This window comes from Verticillium dahliae, genomic scaffold, assembly GCF_000150675.1.
Source record: "Verticillium dahliae VdLs.17 supercont1.5 genomic scaffold, whole genome shotgun sequence".
Lineage (NCBI taxonomy): Eukaryota > Fungi > Ascomycota > Sordariomycetes > Glomerellales > Plectosphaerellaceae > Verticillium > Verticillium dahliae.
In genome coordinates, this window is record NW_009276938.1 from 1,255,381 (window position 1) to 1,276,785 (window position 21,405).

At 58.5% G+C, this 21,405-nt stretch overlaps 8 protein-coding genes across 8 annotated transcripts in view; 4 read left to right on the forward strand and 4 right to left on the reverse strand.

Annotated features, from left to right (window-relative positions):
- The window catches only part of VDAG_03377 (uncharacterized protein), a gene marked incomplete at both ends in the record, with an annotated part of 1,059 nt that extends 341 nt beyond the window's left edge, over positions 1-718 (forward strand). The window contains one exon of the mRNA XM_009657242.1: positions 457-718. Coding sequence (XP_009655537.1) covers positions 457-718 — 262 coding nt within the window. The remainder of the gene's footprint in view (positions 1-456) is intronic.
- Positions 719-1,209: 491 nt separating this feature from the next.
- On the reverse strand, positions 1,210-2,205 carry VDAG_03378 (uncharacterized protein; the record flags this gene model as incomplete). The annotated part of the gene is made up of 1 exon (XM_009657243.1): positions 1,210-2,205. One exon carries the CDS (start codon positions 2,203-2,205, stop codon positions 1,210-1,212), a length of 996 nt encoding a protein of 331 aa, XP_009655538.1.
- Positions 2,206-3,856: 1,651 nt separating this feature from the next.
- On the reverse strand, positions 3,857-6,126 carry VDAG_03379 (uncharacterized protein; the record flags this gene model as incomplete). Its single annotated transcript, XM_009657244.1, has 3 exons — positions 3,857-5,095; positions 5,158-5,562; positions 5,620-6,126. 3 exons carry the CDS (start codon positions 6,124-6,126, stop codon positions 3,857-3,859), a joined length of 2,151 nt encoding a protein of 716 aa, XP_009655539.1.
- Positions 6,127-8,266: 2,140 nt separating this feature from the next.
- VDAG_03380 (uncharacterized protein) lies at positions 8,267-9,238 on the reverse strand (the record flags this gene model as incomplete). Its single annotated transcript, XM_009657245.1, has 2 exons — positions 8,267-8,713; positions 8,771-9,238. The coding sequence occupies 2 exons, from the start codon at positions 9,236-9,238 to the stop codon at positions 8,267-8,269; spliced, it is 915 nt and encodes a 304-aa protein (XP_009655540.1).
- Positions 9,239-10,631: 1,393 nt separating this feature from the next.
- VDAG_03381 (annexin-B11) lies at positions 10,632-12,054 on the reverse strand (the record flags this gene model as incomplete). The annotated part of the gene is made up of 2 exons (XM_009657246.1): positions 10,632-11,965; positions 12,027-12,054. The coding sequence occupies 2 exons, from the start codon at positions 12,052-12,054 to the stop codon at positions 10,632-10,634; spliced, it is 1,362 nt and encodes a 453-aa protein (XP_009655541.1).
- Positions 12,055-13,543: 1,489 nt separating this feature from the next.
- VDAG_03382 (uncharacterized protein) lies at positions 13,544-14,623 on the forward strand (the record flags this gene model as incomplete). Its single annotated transcript, XM_009657247.1, has 1 exon — positions 13,544-14,623. One exon carries the CDS (start codon positions 13,544-13,546, stop codon positions 14,621-14,623), a length of 1,080 nt encoding a protein of 359 aa, XP_009655542.1.
- Positions 14,624-15,271: 648 nt separating this feature from the next.
- On the forward strand, positions 15,272-16,769 carry VDAG_03383 (uncharacterized protein; the record flags this gene model as incomplete). Its single annotated transcript, XM_009657248.1, has 3 exons — positions 15,272-15,707; positions 15,926-16,195; positions 16,399-16,769. 3 exons carry the CDS (start codon positions 15,272-15,274, stop codon positions 16,767-16,769), a joined length of 1,077 nt encoding a protein of 358 aa, XP_009655543.1.
- Positions 16,770-19,717: 2,948 nt separating this feature from the next.
- Positions 19,718-21,405, forward strand: part of VDAG_03384 (uncharacterized protein) — a gene marked incomplete at both ends in the record, with an annotated part of 2,891 nt that continues 1,203 nt past the window's right edge. The window contains 2 exons of the mRNA XM_009657249.1: positions 19,718-20,067; positions 20,758-21,397. Coding sequence (XP_009655544.1) covers positions 19,718-20,067; positions 20,758-21,397 — 990 coding nt within the window. The remainder of the gene's footprint in view (positions 20,068-20,757; positions 21,398-21,405) is intronic.

Sequence of the window (21,405 nt, forward strand, 5' to 3'; positions counted from 1 at the left end):
CTAATTTCCAGGTGAATTGACTATTTCTTTGGCATCCTTAACCTCGCCCTGCGAGAACCCCATCGACCTCGATGACGATCCCTTGTCCGGCCTCCGTAAACTTTCCCACCCGGGTAATCTTTCCCTAACTTTGTCCCTGGGACTTCCCGCCGAACCTGCTTAGTAGTTCGTTCATTCGTCTTTGTATCTGTTCTGGTGCTTGTGTGCCGTCGACCTCGCCTGGCACAGGACTACTCTCTGCCGACTATCGATGGTACGACTGGTTCTCGATATACCGTTGTCGTATAAGCGATTCACGTCTTTTCCGCTTTCTGCTGATCAGAGCTCCTTACGACGATCTCTCGGTGTTCTACCTTCTATGCACGCCGATCTCACACGCCCTTAGCCCTGTCCGGGTCCTTTCCTCTTTGTCTTGCTTTTTTCTCTGTGTTTTGTCTCTTTCCGTTTTTTCCCCAGGCGCCTATGTTCCGCCGCTTTGAGGCCGGCTAAGTCCCTGACGCGACGTTTCTCCGGCGCCCTCACGGCGGCCACTGCTGCGCGCGCCCCAAGAAGGTGCACCACCACTACTATGACAACCACCGCCAGGGCCACCACGGTCACGACGGCCACGGGCACCACGACAAGTGCCGCCCCGAGTGCGACGACCGCAAGTACAAGTACCACCACTACGACTACTGCAACTCCTGCCAGTGGTGAGCGCGGCCTCAAGTCGTATTGAGAGACGATGCGATCGTTGAGATGTCAGTTCTTGAAAGACGAATCCGTTTGGGGAGACGAAATGGTTTGCTGTCCAAAGACAAGAATCTCGAAAGGTGGCTGGTAATGTCTGCGGAGTGAGTGATGGGACGTAGTCTAAAAGCGAAGGGGGATCACTCGGTAATGAGGGGCCAGGAGTGTGGAGGTTTACTAGATTGGGAACGTTCCTGTTTTCCTTGAGTCAGTCCTTACCTTAATATACTTCGTCGACGAGCAGATGCCTGGGCTATGGTGAAGGGGAAGTGACCTCGTACTCATTTGAGTCGTCGATTCCATACATGTATGCACGTCACATCCGCACACAACAGTTCCAAAATGGAAACGCAAGAGGATCAGCATTCATACAGCACCTTTAAGCCGCCAATCACCCTCAAGATAGACCATCCCTCGTCCCACAGTGGTATCACAATTCAAAGATAGACGCGCCGTTCACCCCATTGTATACAGTCCCGTTCAAGCAGGTAGCTCAAACACAGGCTCGTCCGACTTATTCTCCCTTTTCTCCTTTTTCTCCCCCAGCTGGCTCGGCACCGGCGGAACCGGCGGCACATCCATCTCAGCGGCAAGACTCTTCCCGTCGAGTTCAGTTCGCAGGGCCCACGGCGTTGCTGCCCGTGAATCTATTTCGGACACGGCCGTCGTCGGCGTCTGAGGTGCCTCGGACGGAGGCATCAGGCTGTCGGGGCGATCCCCCTTGGGCGACGCGTTGGCCTGGGCCTCATGTCGCTGACGTCTCCGTCGGGTGAAGAAGAAGAGGGCAAGCAGGGCTAGGAGGACGGCTGATCCAACGCCAACACCGACACCGATACCGATTCTCGCAGGTGTTGAGAGGCCATTGTCTGTCGACTCGGGCGTCTCGGTCGCTGCAGGGGAGGTCTCAGCCGGTACATTTGTCGAGCCGACTTGTGAGGAAGTTGAAGGTGATGTCGAGGTGGTCTGTGTCGGTGGAGTGGTCGACGTCGCAGTGTCCGTGTCGGCGAAGGAGGGGAGGAAGCCACGCTGCCAGACGACTTCGCCGCCGACCGATGTCGGCAGCTCAGCCACATTCACGAGAACCGAGGACGCCGTGAAAGCAACGGTGCGATCCGTCTGTGGGCACCAGCACTGGTCCGCCTCGGTGAGGGCATCCTGGCGTTCGGACTGCTCGCAGGCGACCCACTGCTCGGATGTGCCGTTGCAGTAGGTCAGGCCGACCCAGGGCGTCCCGTCAAAGGCGCCCTTGTCTGGACAGCTGCGGTGTTCGTAGGTCGGGTCGCTGCAGCCGGCGAGATAGGTCACACCGAATTGTTGGTTGTAGCAGGCGTTGCTCGTGAGACACATGTCGCCCTGCTGGCAGCAAGAGACGCGGCCAAAGGCGTCGTTGCCACAAGGGATCATCGAGTCGATGGCCTCTTGGCCTGGCGCGTAGTAGCAAGTGCCATTGCTGATGAAGGCGTCGCGGGACGCCATGGTGGTGTCGGCGTCGGTCTCGGCGACTGTCAAAGGTGGGCTGTTGGTTGTGAGGAGGGAAAGCAGTGGTTTCGGATGGTCTCAATGGCAAAGTGCCATCCAAACGTAATCGTCGTGTCGATGTGAGATGGGTGTCGTGACCCAAGATGAACAGTGAATGAGGCCTCGTCTGTCTACTACTTGGCGTTCTGGAAAAGAGATGGAAGAAGCCAAGGTCACTCCTCGTTTCGCCCACAAGAGGAGAAAAGGTCGCCTATTTCAGGAATGGCAATGACGCTCCTCCCGCGCCTTCCCGCCCACGGCACAGCGACCCGCACTCCCAAGGAGGAGCCCAAGAAAACAGTTGGCGCGATCAGGCAAGACAAGCCGACGAGCCAAAAAAAAAAAAAAAAAAAAAGAAAAAAAAAAAAAAAAAAGAAGCCACAAGGCAGGCAGCCCGCCGCCGTCCGCCGCAACAAAGCGTCAATAGTGTCTTGGATTTCTGCTCTCGGGATCCTCCTGCTATGCCCCCTGATCCCGTCTCTTCTCGACGCGCTGGGGATGTGGTTGGGTGAGGCTCTCATGGCTGTGGGGTTGGGTGACTGAATAGGGCAAACTGGGCGGGGACCCGGCGGCGGCGGGCTTCCGTGTTTGGCAATCAGTGCTCCCTGGTGCACCGAGGGGGGATCGCCTCCAGGGGCTTTAGGGAGTCCCGGGGCCTTAGGTCTCTTCCAGGGGCCTTGGGGCGGCAGAACCCCTATGGCGTGGCGTGCGCTAGGGACTTAGCGACGGCGTCTGTGATGTCATTTCTCGTGATGCTGGGACCTCGGCATCTTAGGGCGAGGGCACGATGAAGCAGATCTCTTCTGCCGCGACAGGACAAGGGCATTTTTGAGCTGGGCCAAGTGATGCTCAATCAGGCCAGAAAGAGTTCGCGCTAGATGCCGGAGGATCGCCCCATTGCATGGTGGTTTCGCCGCCTACTCCTGGCCTGGACGTACACCCAGAAACAACAACGCGGCACCCAATTCATACCCGAAGCTGCGATGTACCTTGGCCTAGATGAGATGTACCTCAGCCTAGATGCAATGTCGCCCCAGTTCACAGCAAGATAGCAAAAGAGTGAGTAGAAAACATGGAGGGGTATCTTCTGCCAAGTAACTGCCGCCCCGATAAACACCATTAATGCGAAGAGACCTCCCGTTGCCCAAAACGCAGCATGCACCATTCCCCCCCCCCCCCCCATCGTTGACAAGCCCCGACTCCATGAAAAAGCGCGCGCCCTGCAAAATAGCCTGCCCTCACCCCAGCCGATCCGCCATGGTGGGGAAATCTCGTATGGAGACTTGGCTGATCAACAGAGCTACAGAGCTCCACCCAGCCGTCTTGAAATTCGTTCGCGGCGCGCTCGAGAAGCAAGTTAGTGTCTTTCTCTCGGTGATGGCCGAGCCCCAAGGGAACGGCCACCGCCATGTTTCGCCGGAGTTGGCCATCGTCCTATTAATTCTTCATCCCTGACACCTCGGCCAGCGATTGTGTCGATCCCGACATGGCGACCGTGACCCATGCCCTCGCAGATGTAGCCCGCTGTCTGCCCCGTATCGCTGACCTGTTGATCCAGTGCTTCATGCAACCGCACCAGTTTCCAACCTTCTCAGCCTCTTCCATCCTGCTAGACGCCAGGAATGTCGCTGTCAGAGTCGTCGCTCGACTCGATATCAATAGGCGGGGGCAGAGGCCGCGCAGGCTTGGGGGCCTGGCCGAGGCGCTCCCTCAGTTGAGCAGGCGAAGGATTATTATGCGCCACGAACCCGCTCCGCGCCCGCGACGGTGACGTGTGCACCGTCGGGTCCTCCGTCGCCGCCGTCGCAGAAGACCCCGCAAGCCCGCCGTTCATGTCCGACAGCGCGACACGAGGACCCGGCGGTGGGGCAGGCGTGCCGTTCTGGGCATGGTCCGTCTGCGCGGCGCGGCGCCCGTCCGTGGGCGTCGTCGCGTCAACGCCGGGACGAGCGTGCTCGGCCGCCTTGACGGAAGCGGGCCGCCGGCCGCGCAGCTTGATGCCGAACCGCTGACGCACGCCGCTCTGCGCCGCGGCGAAACAGGCCTTGAGGCTCTTGAGCTTGGTGACCTGTGCCTCGCCGGTCAGGTCCCGCTTGGCGTGCAGCACCTTCAATTCGTAGGCCTGCTCTTGCTTTGCCATGCGATCGTAATAGTCGGCGCGTTGCTCCTCCGTCAGCTCGCCCAGGGCCCTTAGGAGTTCAGCAGACTCTGATCGAACGCCGTAGGGCGGCGTTTTGGTGGCAGATGGCGCGTGGCTTTGGACCGGCGTGTGCTGTTGTGAGCGTGGCGTGTGCTGGTTGTGTTGACTTGCCGGCACAGGCGTGAAGCCAGACGACGGAACCGGGACCGGAGTATGAGACTGGAGAGGGCGCTGGGTATGGGCCTGAACATCACTACGGACGAGCGTCAAGTCTGTAGGGGGAGCTTTGCTCGCAGGAGTCAGGGGCCCTGTCATCAGCGGCGGCTTCCAGTACAAAGGCTTGGCGCTACCGGACGCGACAGAGGGTAGCTTCGGCAGAGGTACAGGTGTCGTGGAGATGGCGTGCTCGGGTGCGCCGGGGGCATGTTGGACAGGTTGATGGTGCTGAGGCTGTTGCTGAGGTTGAGGTTGCTGCGGCGGCTGCTGCTGAGGTTGCGACATCTGCTGCTGGTGCTGAGGCTGCGACATCTGATGCTGGACGGCGGGCGGAGGACGTGGATCGTTCGGTTCAGGACTGTATGCTCCACAGACGTTGTTGCCAGCATGATAGCCGACGCCGCCGGCTGTCGAAAAGGTGGCGCCACAGGCAGCGCACCGGCTCATGACTGGGCCTTTTGGCGGCTCTGTGCATTTGAGCTTGGAGATGTGCTGTCAGAGGTTAGGCATCTGGGAACCCAGCGAGATACGGGGAAAGACACGGCGATGCTTACGTAGAGGTGGGCTGCCTTGTTGGTAAAGTGGCGGCCGCAAGCCTCACACTGGTAGATACCAGGGATGGGAGCCGAATGTTGAATATCAGTCTGCACGCTCGCGATGGCCGGACGGATCCGTTCTCCGTGCTCAATAGAATCCGTCAACTCAAAGCCCAGGCGCTTTGTGGAAGCCAGGGCGTCGACCAGTTGTCGTGCGCCTATAGTGGCGAGACACTTGTAGAGACAGGCTATCATGAAAGCATCGCTCCCCTTGGAGACGAGCGCAGGCATGGCCTGATCAATCTGCCCTGTACTGAGCTGTTGGGCGACTGCGGTGCCGAGAGATGGTGCCACGAATGTGGCCAGCTGCTGGCGAAGCGTGTCTTTGCCTATAGCAGGAAGTTGCTCTGCTACCATGCGCATCTGTACGATTTGTTAACAGAGACAGTGACAGGGAGGGTGGTCAAGCAGCAGACATACGACGAAGGTCATGTGGTAATCGGAGCCCACTAGGGTCTTCTGCCAGTAGTCGCGAACGAGCCGTCTCAACACGTCAGAGGGGGCCTTTTCAAAGACCCGACCGAGGCTTGCAAATTGCTCGTCAAACGACAGAGGTGTCGGCGGGGTGCCCCGATCTCGACTGGGATGAGACGCGAGCTTTGTTGCCGAGCTGGGTGCCTGAGGTGCAGAGGGGCCATGAGGACCGTTCGATGACGACTGTCCATTTGGAATCTGACCACCATTCATCTGCACTGAAGAAGAGGAAGAGGTCGTAGGAGCAGGCTCGCCGTTGGGCACGGAGACGGGATCTTTTTGCTGCTCAGTGTCTTTTTGCTGCTCTGTGTCTTTTTGCTGCTCTGTGGTGACAGAGGCCAGATCATCATGGCTACTGACGCGTGCGCCTTGCTCAGTCCCGGCCATGCCGTGGTCGCCGTCGGCGTCAACGCCGGACGACGAGCTCGAGCTCGCGACCAACTCGGGTGGCATGTTGAACAGGACCCAAAGCCCAGCAAGAAGCTTGCAGTAGAATGCTCTGGTGCCGCTGAAGTCGACGGACGATGTCAATGAACGAGAAGGAGGTATCGCGACCTGGTGTGAGGCGCGTCGAGGCGAGTGGGTCTACAGGGTTTCAACGCAATAAGGGGGGCGTGGACGCGCCGGGTGGCACCTCAGTCAGTTGCATTCGACGGCAGCGTGTAGATTGAGTTCCGATGGATGCTTGACAGATCGGTTTACCTCTCGATCCCATGCGTCAAGGTACCGGAGGGTTTTCGGGAACCTACGAGCAGTACGGAGCCAGGTGAGTCTGATGGATTGCCGGTGGCCGTTGATGTTCGGAGACGATGTACGAAGGGAAGAATTGGGACGGGGAAATGCGAAAAAGCTATAGAATGACTAATCTTTAGGTGTGGGTCCAAATTAGCCTCTTTCCTCAGGTCACATGTAGCCTCGCTTGTCTCGTCACCCAAAGGGCTCCTCTCCTTGAGACGTCCATGCTTGCTATTAGGTGTACCTTGACAGAAGGAAGAAAATGCCAATAGCACCGGGATATCGTGAGCCTAAGGTAGGCAAGGCACAAAAAAAGCGATGGAGTGAGGGCGATGAAGCTGCCCAGGTGTGGAGAGATGGGGAGAGATGGGACTCGTCACAGCCGGCACGTGCCCTGAAGACCAGCGCTGACCACAACAGGAAGGCGGTCTGTTTTGGCCATAAACCTTACCTAAGGCAGCTTAGGTACCTAAGATGCCTACATGTACCTAGGTACCTTGCCCTAACCCTCCTAGTGCAGATGGCTGATCCCCTACAGCTCTTCGACGACAAGGTTTGAATAATCGTGCCTAGGTAGGTACATATGCAGTACGACCTGTCGCCTTCTAATGTCGAAAGCGCTGTCAGAAAGCTACACAGAGACTTCGCTCGTCTCTCTGAGCGATTGGTAAGTAAGACTTTACGTACTCGTAACAATGGATACACGGTAAGACGTAGATGGATTACTGCCGTACGAAAGACTGTATTCGAAGTGTCGGAACGTCCATTCTTACATGCTGTCACCACGGAATTGAACAAAGTGGATTGATTGTTGTTAAGGTACAAAAGGAGACTTCCAGAAGTCCAAACGAAGGTAATTGGTCAGATCCAGCATCGGTAAGGAGTCTTACCGGGGCGATAACGACAGAACAAATGCATCAAATGAGGACTCCACATTTGGGATGAAAGTACTCCTGGGTCACAGAACAGAACCTTGCCTGATCGGCAACACACCCCCTCAGATGGGTAGGCGAGCCTCTCTCTGACCATCTGAACCACGAAAGATCAGGCAGATGCCTGTTGGCGGCTTTTGGTAGATTACAATGATCCTGACATGCCCATGATTACAATGGTCCTGACATGACCATGATTCCCTGGCTTTGGATCACTACCCCCAATGTTCCTTTTACGTGACCCGATTCTTCGCATCTTGACCTGATTAGATCTAGACATGATATTCTGTGAGATGACCCGTGGGTCGTTGTCCTTGGCATGGGTTGTAGCATTATGCTCCCTTGACAATGTGGCCGACCTGATATTTTCGTCTATCACAAGGTACCTAGTTGAAGGCTTGAAGCACTACTACGAGGCCTAGCGAGTGCCCTGTCTGTGTGTTCGAAGGATCCTCATCCCTCAAAACCTGGGTCATCGCAGCCTGCCATGCAGTAACCTCGATGAATGCTGTTTCGGATGCAAAACAACAGAGAGAGGCGTTTTCATGGGCTCGCCCCTCTGAAGCTATTTTCATCGAGCACATGGCCCGTGAACGTGCGAATTGAGACTTCATATTGAGCAGAGAACGTGTCCATCGAAGCATAAAACTAGTGTCAAGCCATGTAGTAATGTAAAGTCCAGACTGCCGCCAAGGATACCGTAATGATGGCTGAAGCTTCAGCGATGGCTCAATTCATACCCTTGGAGTCCCTGAATCCGTTGTCCGCTGATCATCCCTCCAGGACCATTTCAGTCCAATGCCTGTTCGACCCCCTGTCATCCACACTGTTGCCAAACTTGCCGGCGAGCAAAATACAACCGTTGAAACGAAAAATAAAGCCAGAGAACTCCAATTCCGTACCCATCCCCCAATTCAATGACCAGTTCACTCATCGTCCCCAGTCGAATCAACAACACCGCTGTCAGCCTCCTTCGGGGCACGGTTCTCCTCCATCTGCTCCATCGAGTCGTGAAGGCTCAACGAAGAAACACCAAACTGCGAAGCAGCCACGTGGCGCTGCATCTGCCTCCAAGGCGCCAGGCCTCCAGCATTCTGCAGAAGAGATGGCTGCTGCAGAGCCGGCCGGGGGTTGCCCATGACAGAAACCTCGACGCCCATGCCATATCCCGCCGGCAGGCCCTCGACCGTCTGGTCCGGCGCGAGCAGGCGCCAAAAGGCGGTCGCCACGGCCTCGGGGTCCCTGTCGAGGCGGGCCGCGTACCCGCTGAGCAGCCAGGGCAGCGGCATGGCCCAGTCGGCGCGGGCGACGATCTCGGGGTAGCGCAGGCCGCGCCACTCGGGGCGGCTGACGCGCGACGGTCCCGGCTCGCCCTAGAAGTCGTTGACGCGTCGGATGCCGAGGTTGACGCGCAGGCGGTTGCGGATCACCTGGTTGCGGAGGTTGATGATGTACTGCCAGCGCGCGATCCAGGCCTGGTGCCGCCGCCACGGGCCCCAGCCGCGCTGCCGCTCGGCCGTCGTCGTCGCGAGGAGCTTGCGCGCCGCCGTCTGGCCGGTGTCCATGGCGTTCTGGAAGCGGAGCACCCAGTCGCGGAAGGCGTTGGGGTTGGCGGGTAGGTACAGTTGGAAGGCGTTGACGAGGCCGTCGAGCCGGAGGAGGGCTTGCAGTTCCTGCTCAGGTGTCCATGGGTGGAGGATGGAGCGCGGGAGCTCGTCCCAGGCCGAGAAGATGGCGCAGACTAACTCGTCGCAGCGATTCCAGGACGGGCTGTCCGGCTGGTCGGGCCAGGAATTGGTGGCAGTGTATGGGAGGAACTCGGGGCGGAGGCCGGCGGGGTCCGTGTAGCACCATGTTGGATGGTCGATGAGAGACATGTCGACAAAGTCTGACGCCATTTTTGTGGTTCTTGGAGGTCTGTTTCTGTGTGGCTTCTCAGCATTAGTCGGCCTGATGGCGGTCAAACAGCGACTTTGATAAGTACGAACATGTAAGGTGACTGCGGTCGAGGGTCTCCGGTAGAGTAGGCCAATGATATATCGGCAAGTGATGGGAACTAAGAGACTGCTGTCTCTTATGTAGTTGACAAGGACACCGATGATGGCGTTTGAAGGGCTGTCCCACGAGAGATAGAGACCTCGAGCCAAAGGAAGCCCCAGCTCCTGGTTCGAAGATTGTGTTAAAAGCAGAAAGGAGTGACAGGTGTGCGGAATGGAGGAAGGATACCCGGAGGTCCAGACCTTTATAGATACAATCCCGGTCCCTGCCATGCCCCGGCCGGGGCGGCCGGAGCGTCGACAGCCGGCCCGGCTGGCTCCCCTCTACAATTACTTTTCTTTCTCAGATGGCCGTTGTCGGGACGATCTTGTTCTGGCCATAACGATAACGTATCACACCAGCTCTGAAACTGATTCACGGTTATGTAAGCCCCTCAAAGACGGATTCTGCGATACCAAAGCACTTACACTGGTCACGTACAGCGTCATGAGTTCGCGACAAAGGGGTGGTCATCACACGCCATGCTTGGTGTTACTTGAGTATCAAAGAAGCCAGGGCTACCTATCATTGGTGCAAGATATATAGTGAGTAGTTGTGCGGATGTATTGCGTTCAAGCCTTTCGACTGAGTTTCAGTTCTCACTGTCGGACAATCCACATTTACAGCCTTGCCGAAGAAGTCACTGGGCACTCAGGATCTCGCCAGGGCCACGTCAAAAGACCTTGCCTTACTGGAAGACTCTCGAGAAAAGGTGTCATAATGTCAGGTGGCCATGCGGAGCCACCGAACAGGAGGTCAATTAGGGGCTAAGGGCTACGAGAACGTGTATAAGGACTGCGGAGGGCCAGAATTCAGATGTATCCCGACCCCCTGCCTATACTTTAAATCGCTGCGGAACACGTGTGGAAGACCTCTTCACTGTGCTCCAAATCAACTACTAACGCATAGACAACTGTGTGAACGTGGAAACTGAGCATCAAGGGCATTCTTGGGGTGCTTGAGACCGGAGACCAGGCGCGAGAAGCTTGATGGTTTGATAGTACATCAAGCAGAGGTGCAGATGCGCAAAGTACGGATCTTGATACAATGGTATTGGGAGCATAAGATTCAACATGAAGATAAAATCGGCCTCAGAACATTGAAAAAGAGCAAAATTTGGTGTCGATCTCCGGTGGCGACAATCACTGAACTGAATAAAAGTGCATTGCAAAAGGTATACATAAGATGCTTCCGAGGTCATGAAACCCAAGCCCAAACGCCGGCTGCCGTACTGTCCACGCGCCATCGTAGTCATCAAATGTGCTCGCCGACACATGCTAGCATCAACCTCTTGTAGTCCCCGCTCGTCTCGCCATCGATTCTCTTGGCCAAGCTCTTGCCGTACCTCTTGTGATACGCCCCCTTGACGTTGGCCAGTGTGCTTTGGTCCCAGTGAAACCTCACCACGCGCGACACGAGAAGGTGGTCTTTGGTGCCCATCCCTGCCATGGCGTCCTCGAGCAGCATGGCAGCGTGCATGTACTTGTCTGCAGCGTTCCTCACCTGGAACAGCAGCGCGTCCTGCATGTGGCCGGAGAACTCGGATTTGATGACGGATTCGAGGCTCTTGCGGAACTTCTGTTCGTAGGCGTAGGCAATGGCGCGAATCTGGTTATCGTTACGTGTGCTGAGGATGCTGCAGACGACCAGCTCGTCGGTGCCCATCTTGCCTTCGGTCGCGCGATAAATGTCCATGACATCCTGGTCGACCTGTTGCGGCACTACGGGTACCGAATCCTCAGCGCGGTTGGCGGCGAGTACAATCTCGAAGTGGCGCTTCGTCTTCATCGACAGGTCATTCGCGACATCTTTCTCCATGCTGCGGTGAAACGTGCTCCAGTAGCAGTTCTTGATGGCCTTAAGATCAGCGTTGGAGCGGCCGAGAAGAACGTCGTTGAGAACGACTTCCTTGGTGCCAAGCCCATCGACGGCGGAACGAATGTCGAAAGCGTCCGTCAGCAGAGGGCCGCGTACAATGGCGATGAGACCCTTTTCGAACCAGCCGCTCGTCTCCGACTTGATGTCTGCCTCGAGGCTGCGATTCTTGAATTGGCGAGAGAAGGACGTCTTGATGGCGTCGATCTGAAGGGGATCCTTGGTGGCGAGGCTGCGGATGAGGGCCTTTTCGTCCGTGCCGAAGCCTTTCATGGCCTGGCGTGCCGCAGCGGCGTCATGTGAAGCATCCCACTGGATGATCTGAGGGGCGCCGTAGCCGATGGACGGCGCCGTGGGTGGGCCGCTGTGATGTTGGGGAGGGGGTGCGCCGTACTGTCCTGGAGGGGGCGCGCCGTATTGTCCTGGAGGTGGCGCGCCGTACTGTTGATGGTGGGGTGGCGGAGCGCCGTACTGTCCGGGGGGCGGCGCGCCGTACTGGCCAGGAGGAGGCCCTGGTGGTGCTCCGTACTGACCAGGGGGCGGTCCTGGTGGTGCGCCATACTGGCCCGGAGGCGGTGCGCCGTATTGACCGGGCGGAGGACCGGGGAGCGCGCCATACTGGCCTGGCGGAGGCTGTTGAGGGTAGCCCTGAGGGGGATACTGCTGACCATAGCCACCCTGCTGCGGGGGGTACTGCTGGCCGTAGCCTTGATCTGGAAGCTGTCAGAATTCATCTGTTCTCAGTGCAGCAACTGGAGAGAGAAAAAAACGTACGGCCGCCGTAGCCGGGATACCCAGACATGATCTGGTGGTGTGTCGCAATGTCGGATGATTCTCGTCGTGGGCGCTTCGGGGGAGGACTTCTGGCAGGAGCAGCGGAATGCGGGGGAGACTTGAAGCTCGGGCTGATGCGGTCAGCTCGGATGGAGGGGTCGTCGGGTTTATAGATGTGTGCAGTCGGTCGGAGTGGAGGGGCAAAACGCGACGCGAGCTTACGCCGCACGAAGAGGCAGTGAAAGCAGCTTAGGGTGACGAGTGGTTACGAGGACAGAGGCGGAATGCGAGATTGGGAATGTGGTCAAGTGATGGTTAGGCTGAGCCAGCAGTGGCTTAGACCGAGCGGCGTGGAGCGCGCCGAGCCATACTAAGAGGTGAGGCAGGAGGTCTTTCGTTGGGTTCACCTGCCCAAGTGCCCCATGTTGCCCATGACGGTGCCTGCCCACGCTGCCCAGGAAGGTTCTTGCCCACGCTGCCCACGCTGCCCACGCTGCCCACGCTGCCCAGGATGGTGCCTGCTTGCTGCCCTACAGAGGTGTGTAGCGAAGAGTGGTGTCACTGGCCCACTGGGACAACGTCATCGTCAGTGGCACGAGCTCTCTCGACGCTGCCTGTCCTGTCTGTCCTCCCAGCCAAGCCGACTTGTAATGTGCACCGCCTCACGATCAACCCCGTCAACAGGCCACACATTTCGGCCTGTGCCTGTGCCACCCACTCGAGCGGGAGGACGGCAGGAGTGACGGACGAAGCTCATCGAAGCTCACCAAGCAAACGCTTTGCATAAGCAGGTGGAGCTTGTCATGCTCGGCGAAATCTTTTGTCATGCGAAGCCACATGTGCCCCATAAATTCTGCTTGTTAGCGTGGTATAGCCACACCTCAGCCTCGGACACGACAGACAAGTTCACTGCTTGAAGACACTGACTCGAAGACTTCACATGCACATACAGAAATTTTCAACAGTAAACCAGAATGCCGTGCCATGGTTTCACAGCCTTGAGGGCGTTTTCTTCTTCTGCATCTTGAACGAACATGTTCGGTCGTGCCAATGGGAGACCAGTTCCTGGTGGCTGGAAATAACAGTGGCTGGTAAGACAGGGCCACCAGGGTCCACCGACGCTGTCCTGGCCAATCGTGTGGCCTGATGCCCCCCAACCCCTGCAACCCGCCATGTCGCGCGTCCAGATGCGCACCAGACGTGCAGCGGCTGCAACCCCGCCAAATCTCTCCCAACCACCACAATTACGACCCTATCGTGAACATGAACATGCGATTCTCACCAGCCATCGTCAATTCTGCCACAAAGTGCCCACCCCGGCACCCATACATTAACATCATGGCAGCCCTAGACTCGGTTCCTGCGTCTTTTCCACTTTTTGTCTGGACTCTCGCGCACGACAGCGATTCTGCGACTGACGATCCTTACACGTCTCTTTCCATCTGAGATCTCGAGTCTTGCAGTCGCGTGCCCCGCCCCTACTTGCAACAGTCTGTCTGCATCACCAACACTTCAAGATGCGCCTCACAAACGCTCTTCTCCTGAGCTTCTCGGCGCGGGCCATCGCTCAGCCCGTCGCCAACGGCGTGCGCGCCAGGGCAGATGACCCCAAGCCCACCTGGGCCGTCGTCAATGTCGACGGCAGCAACGGCCATGGCGACTGCGACGACTGCGATTCGGCCACCGTCACCGTTACCAAGGCGCCGAAGCCTACAACCGTCACCCACCGTGTGACCGATACCGTCGTCCGCGTCTCCTCGGTGCCCGTCATCTCGATCGTGCCTGTCGAGGGCAAGCCTGACAAGCCCCCGGTCACTGTGACCGTGTACGGGCCAACGACTTTGACAACCTCCTCGACTTCGGCAACCTCCTCGACTTCGACAACCTCCTCGACTTCGACAACCTCCTCGACTTTGACAACCTCCTCGAGCTCGACATCGACAAGAACGCCGACAATTACACCGTCGACTTCGACCTCTGCATCCGCGACGACAACATCGAGCTACTCCTCCAGCACGGTGACTTCTACAACCCTTCCTATTGCTCCTGCTCCTCAACCTGAGCCCACACCTTCGACTACGCCTTCAGTGTCTCTGCCTAACCCCGAATCGACCACCACCACCACCTCCTCCTCCTCCTCCACGGTCGCCGCCGCGCCTCCCATCTGGGCTCCCGAGCCTGAGCTGCCTTCTTCGGCACCGGTCTGGCCCCCTGAGCCTGCGCCGACCACATCTCTTCCTACCGTATGGGAGCCGACTCCCGTACCTGCGCCCTCCCTCTCTGCACCTGTCATTGGCGTGCCAGAGCCCTCGCCTGTGTCTTCTTCGATTGAGGTCTCCTCGGCCCTGCCCTCTGTCAATGTGTCACAGCCCTCTGTGCCTGTGTGGTCGGCCCCCAGCGCCTTGCCCTCAGAGTTTGTCAGCTCAGCGGAGCCCACGAGCTGGGCGCCCACGCCTACGACTCTCGTCACTCTCATCTCAAGCATCACGGAGGCCCCTGTGCCGGTGTCGACAACTCACACTCCCGACGATGGCCTCTGGTACAGCGCCAAGTACCCACCACACCACAACGGCACCGAGGGTCGCTTCTGGAAGTAAGCGGCGGGCAGGAAGCAGCAAGCTGTACAGTGTACGACTAGGCACATTTTCTTTTCCATGTTTCTTGCATCTCAGCGCGGCGCATTTGGTTTTTGGTTTTTTGGATTTGACGTTGTACGTGTTTCACGGAGTGCAAAGGGGAGCATGTCACAAATGATGGTCATAGAAGGAGGAAGTGGAAATGAACACAAGAGGAGGGAACATGTCCATGGCACCGACCAAGAGCTGGAGCGGATCATGCCGTGCAAGGGGAGGCCATAATGCATAATAGACAGAACAATACGAACAATGCGAAGAAAATCACCCACCATCCCCCCCCCCCCGGACCACCATGTGACGAGCCCGCAGTGGCCAGGTCAACGGGAGCTAGGCTGAAGACATTTTGTGCGACATGTCTCCCCATACCGACTGACCGCAGGCATCGCGCGTGGCTTGCTTCTGACTGGCCGGGCTGGAAGGGGGATGGGGAAAACAATGAATGGGAATTCTCAGGCGGGCGCCACGGCTGTGGTGCGGTCCATTCTACTGACAAAGGACCGGCGCCGGACGCCGGAACTGTAGATTGGTGGCGCAACCAGCAACTCCAGGCTGGCTTCTGCTGCTGGGAGACGCCTTATATCAGATGCGAAGGGCCGACAACAAGTCACGATGCGATTGGCACGCTCGTCTGCGTCTCTGCGAACCACCCGACACCCCAGCCCACCCATCTTCGAAAGGTCGTTCCGCGACAAGTTGCCCCTAAACATGGCACACGACGAGACCTCCGGCGCTTACCAGCCAGGCGCTCCCACAAGCAAGCACGTCCTCACAAGCAGGACAGACACACCCGCCTTCCTATCGAACGCCAACGCCACAGCCATCGCCATCGCCCTACCCATCGCGACTCTCTTCGGTCTCATCCTCGCAGCGGGCCTGATCTGGTTCATTCTGCGCCGCCGATCCAGACGCCGGGCTCTGGCGAAAGCAAAGGAGGAGCAGGCCAAGGGCTTTGAGCTGCGGGACGTCGCGCAGGTCAGGGTCCGGGCTGGCGGGAAGGGAAGGGAGGTCTGGGATGAGGAGGACGCTGGCGGCAGGGCTGGGGGGAGTGCTGTGTAGGCTCGAGGCGCGGAAGACTGGGTGTTGGAGGGACGAGTGCGAGTGCTGTGCATGGCGAGAGATGTGGTGCTGAAAGTCCCCGACCAATCCATTTACACGGATCATCAGGTTGTCCGCTCCTTTTCTTGGGGTACCTTGCGCACGAAGAGCTGCCCACGCACCATCATGGATGACACGACGCACGTCGACGACGGTCTTGGTATTCAGAAAATCACCTTTTCCATTCGGATACTGACCGCCGCTGGCCCTCGCAACACAATTATGCCACGCCAAGATCTCGATGCCGTGCGGTGAAGCGACGGGGACGCGGCCGCCCAATCGGGATTCACCACGTCCGTCCCGCTGGGCCACAGGCGCTGGGCAGCAACGCGAGCCGCGGCGGTGATGGTGGTGATTCAGACTCGAGGACTCGGGCGACCGAGTCATTGGGCCGTGATGGAGGGAAATGGGGAGGGTATATGAAGAAGGGGCTGCAAGGTTACGGGCGACGTTCGACTATCGATCAGTAACATTTCGTCACGATGCACTTGACAACAACCAACATGAAGACGTCCACGATTTTCAGCCTGCTTCTTGCCCTGCTGGTCGCCGCAGGCTCGTCTTCGCCGAATTCAGAAGGCGCAAACATTGACGCATCAGCACGGCGAGATCTCTCCAGCGAAGCCCAACTCCACACACAGCCACGGCGATCATCACCAGCACCGCCAACGCCGGCTTTCCCCTTGACGCGCCGTCAACAATCTCCCGGCGCGCCTGTTCTTCGGAAGGACAGTGGAACTGCCTCACGCGCCAGTGGCAGCGCTGCGCCAGCGGACAGTGGAGCGTCGTCATGGACCTGGCCGAGGGCACGGCGTGCGCGCCCGCCGGCTTGTCGGACGAGTTCCACGTCGATCACGCGGGCGGCGGGGGCCGGAGCACCAGCAGCGCGGCGCCGAGCAGGGGCGTGCCGGGGCTGAGCACGGCGGCAGGACGAGGGGTGTCGGTGCTGCGCGGGGTCACGGGTGTCTGCGTTGGGTTTGCGGTCTGGGTCGAGGCGAGGGCGTGGATCTGACGGCGGTTCTGGGTGCTGGGACTTTTTTCGGAGAACCTGGTGTTGATCGAGCACGGGTTCCGGGGCGCTTTGTGGACCGAGGATGATCTTTGTCAGGAGCATAACGCATGAGGTTACATCGCCCTGGCGCCTATGGGATTTCCATCCTCAAAATGGTTCATATCATGGAGAGCTTGTGTGTTCTTGCTGCTATGCATGTGACCTGGCCCTGATTTCAGCAGGATTCATTTGCACGTCATCCTATCTGCAAGACGGGCCTGCGAGGCTTGCAGAAGATTGTTTCAAAGCCAGCAGAGATGGTTTGGCGACAAGTCAAAATACACAGCCAGACTCGACAGCGCCCTGATGGCAGGTTTGCGACTCCAGCACTCTCGACGTGACATCGCGGCTTTCCTGCAGGTCATCGCGACCCTGTCTGTGTTCAAGCACATGCCAGATCGTCCATCGAGGCTGAATGGGGACCGAGCATTTCGCTGCACGCCCCCTTTCTGCGGTCAAACACTGACAGTGTCGGAGATCTTCCCCAGGACAGCATGCAGATCGTAGGGCAGTCCTTCGAGAAGACATGTGACGCTTGAGAGCTTCCTTTCTCAGAAAGCTCTCGCCGCAAGAAGAAACGTCGTGGCTTTTCCGTCCCTGCAACGCATCACAACCCTCGAGGCCATGTGCCAGCCGTGAGACTGATCTTGACAAATTGTCGGGAGCAATGACAGCCAAGGACCAAGCATGGCCGGATGCCAACATGGTCCCTCTCTCTCGTCTCGTTCGCCCAGTCCAGGCCCTCATGTACACTCAAGACACTGACAGACAGCCCAGGCCACCCTCAGACCCCTCGTCTGAAGAACCGAGAGGCAAAAAGGCACCAGCGCATCCATCCCCACCAGGCCTCGGTTCGGTTTCGTCTGTTCGGTTTCGTCTGATCTCGCCGTCCGGATCGGCGTCGCATCCCGGAGCAGCGGGGCCATCTTCAAGCGACGATGGGGGCAGGCAGCTCGGCCAGCAACTTGTGATTCTGAATGAGAGATGAGCGAAGCAGGGAGTCGGTGATAGCATCAAGGCATGGCAGGAAACAAAAGACGACCTTCCTTGGTCATGAAATCTCCGAGCCGCGCCCCTGTTCCCCCTCACGCAGTTCGCGTCACCAAGTCAGGCAGGAGAGAAACACTGCCGAGATGTGATCTCTCCGAGCCGGACGGCCGGGAAATGCTGACGGCAAGGTGACTCCGGTGCAGGGGAGGGGGGCCAGAGAGCAGGGCGTGGTGTTCATTACAAGAAGTTGATGAAGGCAGATTGTGATGCGCTTTGGCTTTCGCTGAATTGGGCTGACGCCTGGTGCAGGGACCAGGAGGTCCTTTGGATGACCGGGGGGCCAAAAGGGAAGCCAGGTCTTGCCGGGCCTGGTGACCTGGAGGAATGGGCTCGTGCGAATGTCGTCTGTGGTTGGACCCCTGGGGGCGGGGATGAAACGGCGCCGCGGCCCCTGACATTTGCCCCACCGGCTGCCGCTTGTCAAGCTCGCTGCAGGCCGCTGTTCAGGGAATTGTAGGTAAGGTAAGGTACGGTAGGGAGAATGGTTGGCGATGGGGTCGGTCGTGTTGAAACGGGGAAACATCCACAGACGGAAGGGCTGAGCCAACGGAGGTCATGGCTTGCGATCTGTGCCAGGCTGATGAGGACGACCAGGCTGATGAGAGGAACGTATGGCTTGGATGGTTCGACAGCTGGCGCAGGCACAGACGCCAGGCCATTTGATTCTGGCCAAGTTGACTGTCCTCGGCACGAGAAACAAAGGAGGACTGCGCTGTGTCGCCGACAGTAGCTAGCGCAGGTACAAGTAGGCGAGGCCAGGCGCTGTGCACGTGGTGAGCACCGAGCACCCCCAGCCCAGCCCAGCTATGTCCCCCCCGTCAGCCAACCAACCGTCTGATGATACCGTGCCGCCCGTGGCATGACATGACCGATGTCTGTTGACATTCGCGTGTACCGGCTGGCAAGGTACAAGTAAGACAGGTAATAATAATAAAGGCAGATAATTAACCCCAAGTCGTGCAGACAACGACCGGGCGCCAGGGGGGGAACTTGTGATGATCATATGAATGGGAGGATCTGCCCTCCTTTGTTGACGGAATCTCGTGAAAGAAGACTTTTCGTCTTTCTTTCTTCTCGGCTGGGCGGTTCTCTTCAGTTGCGCAGCGTCGTCTGTCTTTTTTCCACGTCACTCTTTTTGCTCTGTCTTGTGCTGTCTTTTTGGCATGGTCAACACTGTCGACCATTCTGCACGCAGTCTGCCGTCTTTGCTGTGAGCACACCTATTGCGACTGTCTGCCTCGCCTCCAGCATCCATACGGTGGATCTATTGTTGTCGAATCTTGGCCTCGAGGCCCCCAATCCTCCGCCCATCGCCCCCTCGAAAAGACGAAAATAAACATACACGCCGAACAACACAACTTGCTCCTCGAACCGTCAGCCGCCGAGGCTGATTGAAACACGACCCCTTCCTCCACTCACGACGCAAGGCCAAGGCACCCCGTCTTTCTGGCTCGGATCGAGAAGCGAACGGGGTTTGAAGACAGGGAACGTTGTCGCCATCTCATGCAGAGAGTGCTTCCAAATACTTTCGGGCAGCACTCAAGCGTGCGTGTGAAGAAACGGTGCATTGAGATTGATGCATCTTTCCTGTTGATTGAGTCGCCGATATCTCTCCTGTCTGTCTGCTTCGAGGCGCTGGACGGGTTCCAACAGCATCTCCTACACACAGCCCAGGCTGCATGCGACATTCACCCACTAACCAACGCTCTATACACCCCCTAGCGGGCTTTCGGTCACCCAGACGCAGAAGCAGAGCAGGCGGAGTACAGGCGCCTGAGCGCTAATTTCCAAGGGACCCCGACCTCAAACACGACCGAGCCCTCCTTCCGCCCCGCCCCTACCAAAACTACGTACCTCCAATGTGGGACCGGCTCAGGCCCAACGCGGCGGGCGCGACCGTTGGAGGAGCAGGCGCAGAAGCCGCAGCAGGAGCAGGAGCAGGGGCAGGAGCAGGAGCAGGTGCAGCCGCCCCTCAAAAGATGACGATCTCGCCTGCCCGACAAGGCCGTGACGTCTCGCCCTTTGCCTTCCCCTACGACAAAGCATCAACCGGCGTCACCACAACCATCACCGCCAATAGCCACTGGACCGACGACTTTCACGCGACCAGGACCAAGACGAAGAAGACGCTGCCTGCCGACGCGAGCCCGAGCCCCCGAAGATACGAGATTCGGCGTGGTGTTGCGCATCGCGTGGATTCGGCTGATCCGTGAGTCTCCTCTTGCTGCATTCCTCCTTTTCTTTGTGCCGTTCTGCTGGGATATGCACACGTGCTCGATTCTGGCGTTCTTTGCTTCTTCGCTGCTGCAGAGTCTCACGCTCGCGTGCCAGGGACGAGGTGTGATCGGCACGTCATGGCACGACAAGTGGTCATCCATCCACATACCATGCGTGCCATGCTCGTGCCACGACCCACGCAAGGGCGAGTGCCCCTCGAGCTACCTTGGGTGGCAGTGATAAGAGACAAACCCACCCGACGTGAGACTGGGCTGTGCGACAACGTCCTCGTGTGACGCTGCTCATGACCAGCGCTAATAGACTCGTGTCAGCGACGACTTGCTTGCCCCTCCCGTTCGCCAACCGCCCCCTCGAAACCCGCATCGCAACACCAACCGCGGCGACGTCGACCGCACCACCGCCGCCCGCCTGGCGCCCCCGCCTTCGTCTCTCTACTCGGAGCCGTCCCCGAAGGAGGACAAGTTCGCCATCGTGGCCCGCCCCAGGCTCATACGGCTCGCATGCCGACGACATTTTCACCGCCGAGCTCGCCTGAGCTCGCAGGTCGTAGCGATGCGTACGTTGCTTCCTCCGTTTTGCCCGCTTCACAGTACCCCCTTTATACTCCCGCCCTGCTCCCCTTCGTCCGGCCAATCGTTGCAGCAATTTTGTGTGCTGACAGCGAGCCCAGCCGCCATGGCGACGACGACAATGTCTCGCCCATAGACGAGGCCCCCGTCATGTCCCAGCTGGATATCGCCAAGCAGCATCACCGACGATTTCTCGAGGACCAGCAGCGAAAACAGCAGCTACAGCAGGAGCTCGAGAAGGGCCAGCGCCAACCACAGCAAGCCTCGCCCTCGCCGCACCAGCGGAGCCAGATTCCCATGATGCGCCGCGACCGTCGGAAGCAGCAGGACAACGCGGCGACCCAACTTCGCGAGACCCGGTCCAAGGAGCTGCTTCACCGTCAGCCCAGTCAAACTACCAGATGGGACGATCAAACCGGAAAGCCCATCCACGACGGCAGCCCGAGCCCCCAACCCCACCAGCAGCTGCCGCCTGCGGCCACCCAACGGAACCCGATGAAGGCCTTTGGCGACCGCGTCCGCAAGATGAGGCCCGGCATGGGTGACGGCAACAGCGCCAAGCCCGCCATCTCAGCCCCCATCACGGCGCCCACGTCCATTGACGAACGCCCTGGCTGGCGTGGGGCAAGCGGCCGCCAGAACATTGTGCAGTCGGTGCAGGACACGCCGCAGGTCGCGCCAATCCACATCCCTCGGAAGAGCAGCAAGAGGGCCGCAGCCCAAGCCGCTCGTGTCGGCGG